This window comes from Heloderma suspectum, chromosome 6 (assembly GCF_057233095.1).
Source record: "Heloderma suspectum isolate Gila_16-S chromosome 6, 16-S_ref, whole genome shotgun sequence".
Taxonomy (NCBI): Eukaryota; Metazoa; Chordata; class Lepidosauria; order Squamata; family Helodermatidae; genus Heloderma; species Heloderma suspectum.
The window spans coordinates 43302022-43317330 of NC_139463.1; the positions used below are offsets into that span (position 1 = coordinate 43302022).

Genomic DNA, 15309 nt, shown 5'->3' on the forward strand with positions numbered 1-15309 from the left:
CCATGCAGGGCAGGAGATGGGGCCTGCATCCATTTCTATGCAAAGCCCACATGCATACAATTTTTGCACACAGGTAGCTGGCAATAGCACAATCTTCCAAACAAACACCCAAAGTAAAACCATCCCAATGGCCTTGGCCTCTTACCTTGCACTGAAGCGTGTCAATGGCTCCCAACAGCAGCAGCGAGAAAAACATCTGTCCCAGCTTCATTTTGATGTCTTCTAGCAATCAAGAAACTAAATAAAAACAGAGTAGAAGTGGGGATGGGACAACTAATGGAGATCTCATGCAACCGTCTCAGACCTCTGTTCGGAGGTGGGTGTTGCGTGTGCAAACCCGGAACCGACTAGCTTCTTCGAGGAGCTTTACTAGCTCTGGCAGAGGCAGAAGCACAACAGATGGCAGAGGACAGATTTCTCTGTTCGTCAGCCGAATGCAGAGCAGCAGTAGCTGCTGCAGCTGAACAGTGCTTACTAGTGGGTTTAAGGGCAGACCCATCAGCCCAAGCCCTTTCACCCTGTCTCGTAGTGCCTGCCCCAGACTTGCAGTTTCCATTCTGTAGTCCCTCCCTTTGGCTGGCGGCTGAAAGTAGGTTAGTTGGCCTGGGAATGGGGCTTGAGGTCTTGGCTCTCATCTCGTCTCTGGTGCTTTTACCTCCTTCCTTGAGTCACTTCTTCATAGCCACAACAGCCTCCCGTGGCCTTTACGTCAACTCCAAGAAACAGGCCTTGTTCCAGATGCTTGGGCTGCTACCCTGGCAGTTTCACTGTCCTACCGTCTTTAGCTCATCGTGCTCCCCCCAACCCCCAGCACAACCTTGGAAGCAACTCCTAACTGCTGTCGTTGCCAGATGACCAGACCCATCTTCTTTCCAGGATGAACTTCTGTTTTCTCTTCCCCTAGATGAACTTCTGTTTTCTCTTCTCTTCAATGGAAATCATCCTCTGCAGCATCCTTCCCCACCATAGTGCCCTCTCCAGATATGTTGGATTGCAATGCCCATTGTTCCATGCTGCCTGGGAAGGATGCGTTGGATTGCAGCCCAACACATCTGGAGGGCACCAGGTAAGGGAAGGCTGATCTACAGAGAGATCACAACAGATTTCTATGGTTCATGGTGCTCCAGGCAGATGTGTCCTAACAGAGGTGCCATTATTTAGGGTGTAATCCTATGCACGTTTAGACAGGAAAAAGTCCTACAACCCCCAACGTGGCTGGCTGGGGAATGCTGGGAGTTGTAGGATTTTTTTTCTGTCTAAACATCCATAGGATTGTGCCCTTATTTATTATTATTACATTTATAGCTTTCCTTTTTTCCTCTCACAAGGAACCCAAGGCAGCTTACATAATCCTCCTCTCCATTTCATCCTCACAACAACCCTGTGAGGTAGGTTAAGCTGAGAGTCAGTGACTGGCCCAAAGTCACACAGTGAACTTCATTGCCAAGTGAGGACTAGAACCCGGGTCCCCAGATTCCCAGTCAGACACTCTAACCACTACAATGCACTGGTTCTCTAGAAAGCACTGTGCAACTATTCCATCTTTTCTTCCTTGGTAAATTTTCTACAGTAAGGGAAAAGACAGAAGAAGCAGTGGGAAAACACAGGAAGGGTATGAGTGGAAGGTATTATCATCTAGACATTACTGCCACCACCACCCCGTAAAATTCTGTAAATGAAGCAGGGCAATGGCATGATGAAAACCTTCTGGAAACCCCCTTACACTGCAAAAACTGTCTTCTTTGGAGGTCCACTATAGCTTGAACCTGTGCATTTACAAGCAGTGATGAAAGTCAATGTTATTTAAACTTGTATTTAGTGAGTAGAGGATAAGGTTGTGTAGTTCTTTGTTTACATTTGAATATGTTTATTTATGTGCGTATTTTAAAATATTTATTTGTCTCATGCCTAAGGCATAAGTGTGGAGAAAGATTTGCAGAGCAATCTTATACATGCTTACTCAAAAGTAAGCCCTATTGAGTTCAACGTGCTTACTCCCAGGAAATGGGGATAGAGGATTGTGGTCTCAAACTCTTTAAAGTTTAAAGAGACCGAATTAATTGAAAACCTTATTTAAGGTAGGCACCTGGTAAAACCTCCAAATATAGCTCCTTTGCATAACTTCATTCACTTAGGCAGGAATGGCTGATGTGTTTATTAACTGAAAGATACCCTTTGAGGAGATGCCAATTAAATGTAGCTGAGAGCAGAAAAAGTGGTCTGGTGCTTTCTTGTATCCTGGTTACAGTACAAAGCAGGATCAGGGAAACATTAACTATATTTTGCAGAGGATAGAAAACATATTTTCACATTTAGCATGCTAGAGGTTTCAATACTGTCATGTAGTACCTTCTTAAGAACATAGGAAGAGACCTGCTAGATCAGACCAAGGGTCTATCTAGTCCACTGTTCACACAGTGGCCAACCAGCTGCCCATAGGAAATCCAAAAGCAGGGCATGAGTGCAACAGCACCCTCCCGCCCATGTTCCCCAGCAACTGGTGTACGTAGGCATACTGCCTCTGATACTGGAGGTAGCATATAGCCATTAGGACTGGTAGCCACTGATAGCCGTCTCCTCCATGAATTTGTCTAACTCCCTTTTAAAGCCATCCACATGGGTGGCCATCACTATGTCTTGTGGTAGCGAATGCCATAGTTTAACTATGTGCTGTCTGAAGAAGTATTTCCTTTTATCTTTCTTCCCCAAAGGCTAAACATTTTCAAATTTCAAGAATACAGTTTACAATTAGAGGTGGGTAAAAGGTGGAGGAGAAGTTTTGCCTATATCCCCCTAAACTAGTATTTTGGAAAAGGATACCTGCTTCATATATCCCACCATGCCCATGATGCAGCGCAAGTGAGTGAATCATACATGCTGAACTAGGAGCCAGAATAAAGACGGATTCTGGTAGGGCTCACCACAATGCTCCACCCAAATCTACCAGAAAGAACTCCCTAAAATCATCCTGATACGATGGAGTCCTAGCATAACATCACTTTCAAATCTCAGAAGCCAGATAGTGTTGTGCCTATAACAGGCAGGTCAGAGAGGCACCAAATCAACATGCACTGGAACAACCTTCCCCAACTTTGTGCTTTCAAGATAACTTTGGATAACAACTCTAAGCATCCTCCAGCCAGCTATTCTAGTTGGGGAATGCTAGGAGGTGTAGTCCAACATTTCTGGAAGGCACCAGACTGGGAAAAGCTGCACTACAAACTTGTTCATAGAGCAAGGAAAGTGTTACTGCAACCGATCATTAGTGCAACCCTAGCCAGGTCTACTCAGAAGAAATGTATTTAATAGGATTTACTCCCCTGTAAGTGTGTATAGGATTGCAGCCTAAGTGACCCAGCAGACAGGCTTATAAACAGAGGGCTAGACATCTGCTAGAGATAGATGTTTTTGGAGCCAATATCTGCATCAGATTCTTCATCAGAATGTTTGATAAAACCCAGTTCTGTTTGTTTAATCTCTGGCAGAAATCTTCGACTGTCTGGCAACAGCCTAAAGAGTTGTTTTATCTTTCACCCTAAGACAGGAATCCAGTCACTGCAATTTAATTCAAAGCTGATGAGGGCAGCTGGATAATGGCTAGTGGCATGGGAGCATAACAAATGGATGCATCATTTCATCAGAAACCAAAGCCAAAGAGAGAGAAAGAGAGAGATCTTGGAGTTAAAACAGATGTAGGTTTTGAGCAAAACTCAAGACAAAGTTAACTATTTCACACCCTCCAACAAGTCACAGATGAAAAAAAAGAACAGCCTTGTGTACTTTTAATGCCCCTATCAGTGGAGGCTGGAGGCTCCGATGTCAGCAGGGCAGTGAATCTGCTCCAAGTTTCAGTCAGAACCAGTCAGAACTCTAAAGGAGCTAACCCACCTTGGATAGCTTCTTTAGAATTCTGGCTGGTTCTGACTGAAACTCAGAGCGGATTCACACACTGAAATCTGAGCCACCAGCCTCTGCTGACCCCTATTATTCTTTCATCAGTATCATTGCCGGAGCACCAGTTTATTTGTTTATAATAAATTATGGGAGTTGCATCTGGAGGGCTCCAGGATGGGAAAGGCTAGGTTGAATTGTCAGCCATGAAGCTCACTAGGTGACCTCAGACTAGTCTCTCTCTCTCTGCCTCACGGGGTTGTTGTGTGAAGATGTACACCCCCTTGAGCTTCTTGGAGGAAATGCAGGATATAAATATAATAATGATGAGATGAAGTAAAGCAACCGCTGTTAAAAGGCAGCGGATCATACTTCGCCTGTAAAATCTGCTTGAGCTACTGAAGCTTAAGATGACTCATCGGGGTGAAGATATTAATCAAGGAGGAGAAGAAAACACGCACACACAAAGAATTAGCACTTCAGTCCAGCTGTTCAGCAAGATGAAAAGCCACAGGGCTCAGCTGCTGGCACTCATTTGACTTCAGAGGAGAGCAGTTCTGTATGAATCAACCAGTCAAGCGTGAACACCTCAGAGAAGGGACAGCCAGCATTTCGAAGGCCGAGAATTAGGGATGTGCAGCCAGCAGGGCCGACCCAACCAGCCGGAAGCCACAGAGTTGTACAGCTGCTTTGAGCAACAGAGTCAGGGCCTGCTCCGGGCTTGAGAGGGGGCTCTTGGCAATGTGCCCTTGTGGGGAGGGGGCTCCTATGTCTGGTGGGCCCTTCCTCCATTTCAGTTTCATGCTGTGTTCCAGAGCAGGATACCACAAATGTTATGGGCAAGGCCCAGTGGCATTGTGGTGGAATTAAGATGGCAGCAGTTGCAGCTGCCTTGCCCAGCATTTTTCCTCTCAGCACTGGACAATATCAAAATCATATTATCATCATCATCATTATTGAGGGCACATTATTGAGGCTGTGTGTTGATGCCAAGGTTGGGTAGGAGTTAAATCTCAGATTAAGGGGCCAGAATTCAGGGGTGAAGCTGTTTCCTGTGTGGCAAGAGGCTTTGCCATTTGTTCTTCCCCATCACGGCTCCTGCCTAAAACCCTAGGGAGCCATGGTCAGTCAGTGCAGACCAGGTGTAGGCAGCATGTGGTGCCCATGGGCACCTTTTTGGCAATTTGAGACACAGTTGTGGGCACCACCACAAAATGGCTGCCATGGGAGGTGTGGCTAGTCACAAAGGCTCGTCACCGTGTAGCCCAGAGGCATTCATGGGAAATGAAGGTGACAGCAGCTGGAGGCTCTCATGTTGCTTTGGAGCGACACCAGCTGCCAGGAAGAAAATGTGTTAACTTATCTTGTTTTTACGTGGGAGGGGTAAGGCACCTTGGCAGGTGCCAAGAAAGGTGTCTGGGGACACATTGGTGTCAGTGGGCACCATGTTGCTGACCTCTGGTGTAGACCATACTTCACCAACCTGCCCTCCAGATGTGTTGGACTACAGTTGGTCATAGCTTCTCTATGTTAAACAAAAAATCTGCATCCTTACCAGGGCTTTCTGCTTTTGGTTTATTTGCAGGATTACGATAGGCTCCTTTACACAGTGGACACGTGGTTCGAATCAAGGAAAGTCCTTCCTCAGCATATTCTATATGTTTCTGTGTGTTTCAGGTTGCAGCCACTAGATGGTGCTTTCATTATAGTGCATTATAGTGCTATGCCCGCATATCACACACCTGATAGATCGGAATAATGTCCCTTTTCGTGTTATTGCAGATCTTTTTGAAAGTTGAATAAACAGGGGAAAGTGTGGGAGACATCCTGGAGGTTGACGATGTCCTGTAAAGGACCCTAACTTCCATGAGTAACCAAGCACGAGCATGCAATAAATTGCTCATGCAGAAAAGCTCTCAGTATAAGGCAGGCTTCTATTTTCCTGGGGCCACAGAGGCTGAAGTGCAGACAGACAGACAATAGTTTTTACATGAGTTGAAATGTGTTTGCTTCCCATGGGGCGTGTACATATACCCATTTCTTTTGCTCCAGTTTTGCTTCTGTGAGTACAGGTTTTATTTATTTATTTATTGCATTTATACGCCGCCTTTTTTCCTCTTGCAAGGAACCCAAGGCGGCTTACATTAATCTCCTCCTCTCCATTTTATCCTCACAACAACCCTGTGAGGTGGGTTGGGCTGAGAGTGTGTGACTGGCCCAAAGTCACCCAGTGAGCTTCCACGGCCGAGTGGGGACTAGAACCCGGATCTCCCGGCTCCTAGTCCAACACTCTCGCCACTACACCACACTGGCTTTGGTGTGAAAACAGGTTTGGGAAAACATCAAACATGCCTTTGAGCAGAGGCAAAATGGCATAAGCACACACACCACAAACAGGGAGAGTTAGCCTTCAGATCTCTTGGAATGAAAAACTATCTGTCTCTAGTCAGGATTAGAGTCCCTGTTTGCTTTTATGTAGTCCAAGGTTTTGTTTAATTTTGAAGGAAGCCAAGCTCTTCGGACTTTAGAAAGTAGCTTCAAGGACTTTAAAATAACTTTTGCCACTTTGTTCCAGTGATTTAATACCTCTGCGTTAAAGGGATAACCTTCATGTTCTGAACAACATATCTGCAGGAATGTCTCCTCCCACCTAACCCTCCCTGTTCTTGAAGATTTGCTTGGTCCTGGGTTTTGTTCTTTGGAATGCCTTCCCCTGGGAACTGCGTATGGATCCTCTTTGCTGACCTGTAAGAGGATTTTAAACATTATTTCTTCCAGTCTGCATTTGCTTAATTTGAGAGTACTTTGTTTTAACTGAGGTTTTACCTGCTGCTGCTGCTGCTATTTTGTTACTAATGGGCAGACCCGGCTTCACACAGGTTGGAATAGCCCTTCCTTTGATACTGTGAAGGCTTCAAGCAAATATACGCAGCTGACACATTGTGCTTACCCAGTCAGAGTAAAGCCAAGCCCGCTGACACCCTAGGCACGACCCGTGCCATGGTGCATCCTGATAGCCCCCTATAGAGGAAGGGGATAAAAAGATCCTTCTATTTCCCTGAGGGGAGGCAAACATATAACTCTGCCCTTTGGAGGCTCCCCCCCGGCTTCAAACTGTGGCTGAATCTACACATAGTAGTCACACCGTTATCATACCATTATCATATTGGTACAGACGACACCAATGGGCACCAATAGTTATGATAACAGTATGATAACGGTATAACTGCTATGTGTAGACTCGGCCTGTGTTGACTGCAAAAACATTTTAAAAAGTTGTGCGCCAGTTAGAGAAGTCTTTCACCTAGTGACTGAAGATGGAACTCCAGGCTTCAAACACATGAACACATTTACATTAATTAAAATTAATTAATGCATTGTAAGGACTATGTAAGCCCAAGGTACACCCCCCTAGGGTCCCTTAGCAAGCATGCCAAGTTTTGTCTAGATTTCATGGTCTTGACATGTCCTCTTTTAATATTATACATTTTGATGATTTATATATTGAATGTTGTTTTCATGATTTGATAACAAATATGAAGTAGAATATGTTGTAAGTCACTTTGTAACCCCGAAAGCGGGCTTCAAATCTATTATATAAATAAATGCACAATACGATGTAGTGCCTTTCCCACGATGGCGCCATAGCTCTGGAAGCGGCTTCCCAGGGAGTCTCACCAAACTACCTCATCATTAACATTCAGGCAGAGAGGGAGAGGGAGAAACCCTCTACTTTCCTGTGGTTTACGAGTGGATGTTAATCTGTGCTGTTGCCTTCTGGTTTTAACCATTACTGCTGTGTAAACGTGCTTGTCTTAAACTTTTGTACGTCTCCTTGAATGCTTAGAGCAGACAAGTGAGGAATAAACAAATAAATAAACTTAAGTCCAGATCCTTCCAAGTGCCTGATGTGCATAGCCCACTTTCAGTTTCCCTCCAGGGCGCCGTACGCCTAATGGCTGCCAGCTATATGCTGGAGCCTTAGTCCTGTTTCCAAACCATTCCTGGCCAACAAGAAGGATGTTCAAAAGAGATAAGCTATCTAAGTGCAACCACACAGCCATTGCCATGTGAGAAATACAGCCGTGTTTACACGGCTAGAAATCTAGTCTGGCAACAACCAGATCTCGAAGAAGCAAAGGGTTGGGACAGACTGAAATGTCATCAATTCCAACCTGCTCCCAGTCCCCCCAACATCAGCTCCAAGGTAGGCCTACTCACACAGATCAGCTCCCATATGCAGTACAAACTACCACGTGGTACAAGCAGAAAGCAGATGCGAAAAAAGAAAAAAGCATCACACCAAGCCACCTGCAGAGCAGATCATTCAAGCAAAGAACCAAGCTACAGGCTATAAGCATGATGGCCATATATCCTACTTTACAGAGGGCAGCCCTCTGTATGAAGGGCCATCTGTTTGAAAGGCCATCAGAGAACAGTGTCTGTTTGAAGGCGTGCTCCGTTTGAAGGGCTGTCCAGTCCAATCTGGCTTAAAGATAAAGAACCATAATATTAAGGAAGAACAGAGGCCTTGACGTTGCCCATCCACCATAAGCACCTGCACAGCAGACTGAGCAGGCAGAGAAGTCACAGTTTACCCCACTTTGGGGAGCTGTAGTTTCTACTTAAAATGATAGTAATTCTTTCTAAACCTAGGTTTTACATATAAACCATCCCATGCGCATTTTATGCAAATCCGTGTCCTCTTTTTGGTGATGCATTTCCTCTTCTTCTTTTTGGCAACATAAAAAGCCACCCTAGCTATAAAGGAAGGGATAAGGCATGAGTGGCGCCATTGTTCCTCTTGCCCAGGTGGCCAATCAACCAGGAAAAGAAAAAGAAAACACAAACTGACATGGAGGGGGGGGGGCAGCAGCAGAAACTGGGGGGGGGGGGTGTCAGGCCAATTGCCCAAAAAGCAAAGGGCAAGACTTTCGCTTTGTTTTTAAGCTGAACATCAAAATTCCCCAACCTGGTGGCCCCAGGTATATTGGCTTGGGTGTGGGTGGATCACACCTTATCTCTTTCTGCCACCCCTTTTTCTCTCTCTTCCTTTTGCTTCCCATGCAGCAAGCTGCCAGGGAAGGGATCAATTGCTCTTGCCAGAGGACTGAACTGATCGCATGCAGGAGGCTTTTAAAATTTGGTGGAGGGCCTGAAGACCACAAGTTGCCCACTTTTGCTGTAAAAGCACACACACACACACACACACACACACACGCACCAAGAAAAAAGTGGGATGAGCACCAAAACGCAAAGTCCCTGTGATGTCACATGTATATCTGTTATGAATCTGTGTCTATCTCTGCATTAATGTTATGATTCTGTATTTGCTGGTAAATAGACCTAGAGAGTGAGTGGTACAAGTGACAGGAGGTAGGTTGTATTTGTATATGTGAGATGATTGGCTGAGTGAGTGGGCAGGGGGTGAAATGGTGTGCGATATATAAGAAGCAATGCCGGTAGTGTTTTAGATAGGGAAGAGAAGGACAGGGCTTGTGGGGAGATAGATAGAGCCTAGGATCTGTGTTCATAGGATTAGAGTGGTGATTGAGTGTGTACGTGTGAGAGGATATAGAGAAAGTTTTACAAGCTGAATATGAGCAAACAATGTGATGAGGCTGCAAAAAAGGCAAATGCTATTTTGGGCTGCATTAATAGAAGCATAGCTTCCAAATCCCGGGAAGTACTAGTTCCCCTCTACTCAGCACTGGTTAGGCCTCATCTGGAGTACTGTGCCCAGTTCTGGGCACCACATTTTAAGAAGGATGCAGACAAGCTGGAGAGGGTTCAGAGGAGGGCAACAAAGATGATCAGGGGACTGGAAACAAAGCCCTATGAAGAGAGACTGAAAGAACTGGGCATGTTTAGCCTTGAGAAGAGAAGACTGAGGGGAGATAGGATAGCACTCTTCAAGTCCTTGAAAGGTTGTCACAGGGAGGAAGGCCAGGATCTCTTCTCGATCATCCCAGAGTGCAGGACACAGAAAAATGGGCTCAAGTGACAGGAAGCCAGATTCCGGCTGAACATCAGGAAAAACCTCCTGTTACAGCAATACGACAATGGAACCAATTCCCTAGGGCGGTGGTGGGCTCTCCCACACTGGAGGCATTCAAGATGAGGCTGGACAGCCACCTGTCAGGGATGCTCTGACTTGGATTCCTGCATTGAGCAGGGGGTTGGACTTGATGGCCTTGTAGGTCCCTTCCAACCCTACTATTCTATGATTCTATGTGACTTATTTATTTATTACATTTCTATACCGCCCAGTAGCTGAAGCTCTCTGGGTAATTCACAAACATATTACTGTAACTCAATTATTTATGTGCAGGAGGAGAGTAAAGTGGCTTTTTACTGTTTAACTCCTTAATTCTGTAAATAATAAATATTTCTCTGCTTTTCAAAATCCCACGCCTATGACTTGGGGCTACCAAAAGGTAAAAGTGATAAGAGAATAATATATGTCAGAATAAAAAGCCACTGTGTCCTCACATCTCAAGAAGTAAAGGTGTTGATCCTGAGGTAAAGGTCCTGGTGGCAGCATTACAGTGTGTATAGTGGAAGGTGTTGCCTGCTGTGGGAAAAGCCTTACAGAAAAGGTGTTCACACTGGTAAATAGGCAGGAATGCCACAGTCACCTTCAGCAACTTCAGGCTTTTTAAATGTGGCTGTTGCTGAGAGTTTTCTTAGTCAGGATTTCTTTCCCATGGTCAAAATATAATCTGGTTTTAGAAAGGAGGAGAAAAATGCCTTCATGAGCCACAAGAAGTAAGCTGGTGCATGCAGTTTCCTCAGATGCTCTTGCCTCCAGGGTACTACTTGGCTGGCTTTCTATGGACACTGGAAGCTCTTTGAAAGGTTCATAAATAGCCTGGAGGCAAATGTTATCCTTTGAAAGAACTGGTTCCTGTCCTGAAGTTATGAGGGGAACAAACAGCACAGTGCTGGCTTCCCTCTATGGGGCCAGAGGATGTTGTGCAGCTGGCTTTATTGTTAGGTGGATAAAGAGTGGCCCCGAAACTAAAAGTGACTGATTAACATGACAAGGAAATACATATTACAGAAAAGGAACCTAAATCCTAGTTAATCCCCAAATACAATATATTACTACTCTATCCAACTCTGCTGGAGAAGAAGGACAGAATGTAAGAAAGGGATTCAAAATCCAGCTTGTTAACAGCTTGGCACAGTTTAGAGAATTAATGTACCATGAAAGATGCAGTGTACACAAAGTCAGATCCCCAAGTCCAGCTACTCTGATAACAGTTCTATGAGAATTAATAAACTGCAAAAGAGCATCCCATAAGAACCCGAGAACAGCCCTGCTGGATCACACCCAGGGTCCATCTAGTCCAGCATTCTGTTCACACAGTGGCCAACCAGCTGTCGACCAGGAACCCACAAACAGGACATGAGTGCAACAGCACCCTCCTGCCCATGTTCCCCAGCAACTGGTGTACATAGGCATACTGCCTCTGATACTGGAGGTACCATATTGCCATCAGGACTAGTAGCCATTGATAGCTTTGTCCTCCATGAATTTGTCTAAGCCCCTTTTAAAGCCATCCAAATGGGTGGTCATCACTACGTCTTGTGGTACCGAATTCCATAGTTTAACTATGCACTGTGTGGAGAAGTCCTTTCTTTTATTGGTCCTGAATCTCCCACCAATCAGCTTGATGGGATGAGCCCATTCAGTTCTAGCATTATGAGAGAGGGAGAAAAATCCACTACCCATTTTCTCCACACCATGCATAATTTTGTACACCTCTATCATGTCTCTCCTAACTCACCTTTTCTCCAAGCTAAACAATCCCAGCTGTTGTAAACTTTCCTCATAGTGGAGTTGCTCCAGCCCCTCGATCATTTTAGTTGCCCTTTTCTACACTTTTTCCAACTGCACAATATCTTTTTTTAGGTGTGGGCAGAACTGTACACAGAATTCCAAGTGTGGTCGCATCATAGATTTGTATGAGGAAAGTATGATATTGGCAGTTTTATTCTCAATTCCTTTTCTAATTATGCCTAACATGGAGTTTGCCTGTTTCACAGCAGTCGCACACTGGGTTGACATTTCCGTCAAGCTGTCCACCACAACCCCAAGATCTCTTTCTTGGTTAGTCACCGCTAGCTCAGATCCCACCAGCTTGTACTTGAAGCTGGGATTTTTTGCCCCGTTGTGCATCACTTTACACTTGCTTACCTTGAACTACATTTACCATTTTGATCCCCATTCTCCCAGTTTGGAGAGATCCTTTTGGAGCTCCTCGCAAACCCTTTTTGTTTTAACCAGCCCAAATAATTTGGGGTCATCGGCAAACATGGCCAGTTCACTGCTCACTCCTAATCCCAGATTATTAATGAATAAACTGAAAAGGGTTGGTTCCAATACAGATCCCTGTGGGACCCCACTATTTACATCACTCCATTGGGAGAATTTACAATTCATTTCTGCGTTCTCTTCTTTAACCAGTTACTGACACATAAGAGGTCCTCTAACAGCAGACTCAGCTGGTGAGCGCCGCTGCACGGGATTGCAGCCAAAACAGGGTCATTATGAAACAAGAGGGAAGTATCAGCATGCTCCAGGACTCCCAGGGTTTGGAGAAGTTCAAAAGAAAACCCCACCATCTTTAGAAAAGGGAGCAATAAACCCAAACTAACCAGAAACAGCCCAATGATGACTGAACATGCCTAGTGCCCAGAGAACATCAAGTGTCTATTGGGAGGTGGGGAATAGAAAACTGTGCAGAACGGAGTACCGCGGGCGGCTGGAACCCTGACCAGGAGCATTCCACACTACGTTCATTTTTGTTTTTTGCAGGTCTCGCAGACCTTATTAATAACAGACCAAGAATCAGAACTCTGCATTTTTATTTTTAGCATTTCCTGCATCTTTGACAGCTACATTTGCTGGAATGTGTATTTGCTTTAAAAATAGTTCGCTCCTCTACTCTTTTTAAGAAAAAAAAAATCTGGCATTAGCAGCGTTCACACCAAGGTGCGGGGGAATCCATACAAAATTTGCATTCCCTCTGTGTGTTCTCCAAGTAACTCCTACCCTCCCGCCACTTCCTTGAGGACATGACTCTGAGGACCTGCAGAATCTCATGTTGTACACAGGAGAAAACCTCCTCCGAGACCTAATCTGAACTGTCCCCCTTCTCTCTCTCCCCATCTCCCACACGTTATATCCCACCATTCCTCCAAGGAAAGCATCCTCCTTCATTTTTGTCCCTTACAACAACCCTGTGAGGTAGGTTCAGTTGAGAGACAGTGTGACTGGCCCAAAGTCACCCTGTGAGTTTCCTGACCAGGTGGGATTTGAACTCACATCTCCCTAGTCCCAGTCAAGCATTCTAACTAACCATGAAGCAGCTCTCTAGAATACTAACAGCACAAAGGATTGTTTAAGCTTTGTGCCTCTTCCAACAGTCTGTTCTCTCTCTCTCTCTCTCTCTCTCTCTCTCTCTCTCTCTTTCTTTCTCTCTCTCTCTCTCTTCTCTGCACAAGACTCCTCCCAGGTCCTGCTCTAGTACTACTCCAGTTTTTCTGATTGGGAGGAGTGGAGAAAGGGGAGAAAAGATGGAGGCACAGACTACTGGACACAGTAGCTCAGAGTTCAATGCCTCTCTTTGTGGGTATCTCTCCCCTCCCCCCCCCCTTCCGCTCTTGGACAACTGCTGACTATTAAGGAATGTGATTAAGGCTGAAATCTTAGGCCGGCTTCCTTGGCACATTGAACTCCATGGGGCTTGCTTAGCTATAAAAGGACTTGCAGGGAGAATCACCATAAACTCACTCATTACGGGCAGTCAGTGCAGAGGAGAGACCCCCAACCTGGGACAAGGTTTGTCCCCTCCCTGTCTCTTGCTAGCCCCTGCGGAGAGCCCCTTTTCGCACATACAGAGTTCAGTATAATGCTTGCCACTCTGGAAATGTTTTTCATCGAAGGATGCGTTACAAATAGATGAAATTATCATTAGTATTAAGAAGAAGAACATAAGAAGAGCCCTGCTGGATCAGAACAGGGGTCCATCTAGTCCAGCATTCTGTCCACACAGTGGCCAACCAGCTGTCCAGCAGGAACCCACAAGCAGAGAGCGTGACAGCACTCTCCCACCCATGTTCCCCAGCAACTGGTGCACGCAGTCTCGCTGCCTCTGGTACTAGAGGTCGCATAGAGCCATCAGGACTAGTAGGCGCTGATAGCCTTCTCCTCCAGCAATTCGTCTAGCCCCCTTTTAAAGCCATCCCAGTTGTGGTATGCAGCCACATCTGGTGGCAGCGAATTCTCTAGTTTAACGATGTGCGGCCGTTGATGAAAATCATCATCACCAATCTGCTAGAGCTCCCTAGGAGGTCTTCGCCACTGCACCTGTTACCAGCACCGGAGGTTCAGCCCTGGGCCAGACAAAGCGACGGTGAAGGGGCGTGTGCCCCTGAGCACGTGCAGAGTACATCCCCGGGCCCAAACACGGCCAGATCCCACGCATTCCCGCAGTCGGGAGCCAGACCTTGAGAGCGGCTGGCTGCCGGCCAGGCTGCTGGCCCCGCTCCGCAGAAACCCAGCCTCCTCCCGTCACGCGCCACCGTGGCCGCCGCCGCCGCCGCGCCGGCAGGGCGCGGCGCGGCGAGGCGCGGCGGGCTGGAGCGTTACCTGCCGCCGACCTGCCTTTCCGACGGCGCTGCGGGCGTCAGGCCCGGCCGCGCTCTGCCCGCTGCTGTCGCCGCGCGAGATGCTCCGTCCCCAACGCCTCCGCGCTCCCGCCGGCTCCCTGATGGTCCTCCGCACCGGCTCCCTCGCTTAAGAAACCGGCCGCGCGGGGCGGGCAGGTGGGCGGTGCGGCCGCGCGGAGCAGGCGAGGCGGGGCGGGCGGGGCGGGGCGGCTGGCGGACGGCCAGCGCTGGGAGAAGGGGAATCCGCGGGGTCGTTTCCCCGAGATGATGCGGAGGAGGAGGAGGAGGAGGAAGGAGCCAGGCCCGTTCCGCCCTGCGCCTCTCCATCCCCCTGCAGAGACGCGTACCCAGCATCGCGGACTTGCGCGCGTTCAGCCGGCCCGCGCTGCCGAGGAAGCGAGCACCGGTCCGTGTCGCCTCCCCGCTCCCACCATGGAGCCCGCGCGGGAGGCCACGGGAGGGCAGGGCCTCCTCGGGCGCAACGACCTTCTGTGGCAGCCACGCTGGGTTGCGTCGGCGGCCATTGCGAACATTCAAGCCACGGTGGACGGTCGCCGCAGCTTATGGTGACATCCGGACCCGGATCAGGGTGGGTCATGGTTAAAAACCGCCCCCAGCACAAAAGCAGCCCACGGTTTGCGCCATCACGCATCATGTCTGTCTGTATTGATGCCCTGCATTTGTTTCCAAACTTTTCTTCAAGGAGGTCAAAGTGGCATAGCTAGTTCTCTCTACCCA

At 47.2% G+C, this 15309-nt stretch overlaps 1 protein-coding gene across 3 annotated transcripts in view; it reads right to left on the reverse strand.

Moving 5' to 3' along the window:
• The window catches only part of PLAT (plasminogen activator, tissue type), a 42163-nt gene extending 27489 nt beyond the window's left edge, over nucleotides 1-14674 (reverse strand). The window contains exons 1-2 of one of the 3 annotated variants that reach the window (XM_084804084.1): nucleotides 14567-14674; nucleotides 146-237 (exon numbers count right to left, since the gene is read on the reverse strand). In XM_084804084.1, the coding sequence (XP_084660210.1) occupies nucleotides 146-211 (66 nt within the window). In that variant the 5' untranslated portion in view covers nucleotides 212-237; nucleotides 14567-14674. Of the gene's footprint in view, nucleotides 1-145; nucleotides 238-14551 lie in introns of all 3 variants that reach the window. The other 2 variants (XM_084804083.1, XM_084804082.1) reach the window with 2 other exon arrangements.
• Between the last annotated feature and the right edge of the window lie 635 nt (nucleotides 14675-15309).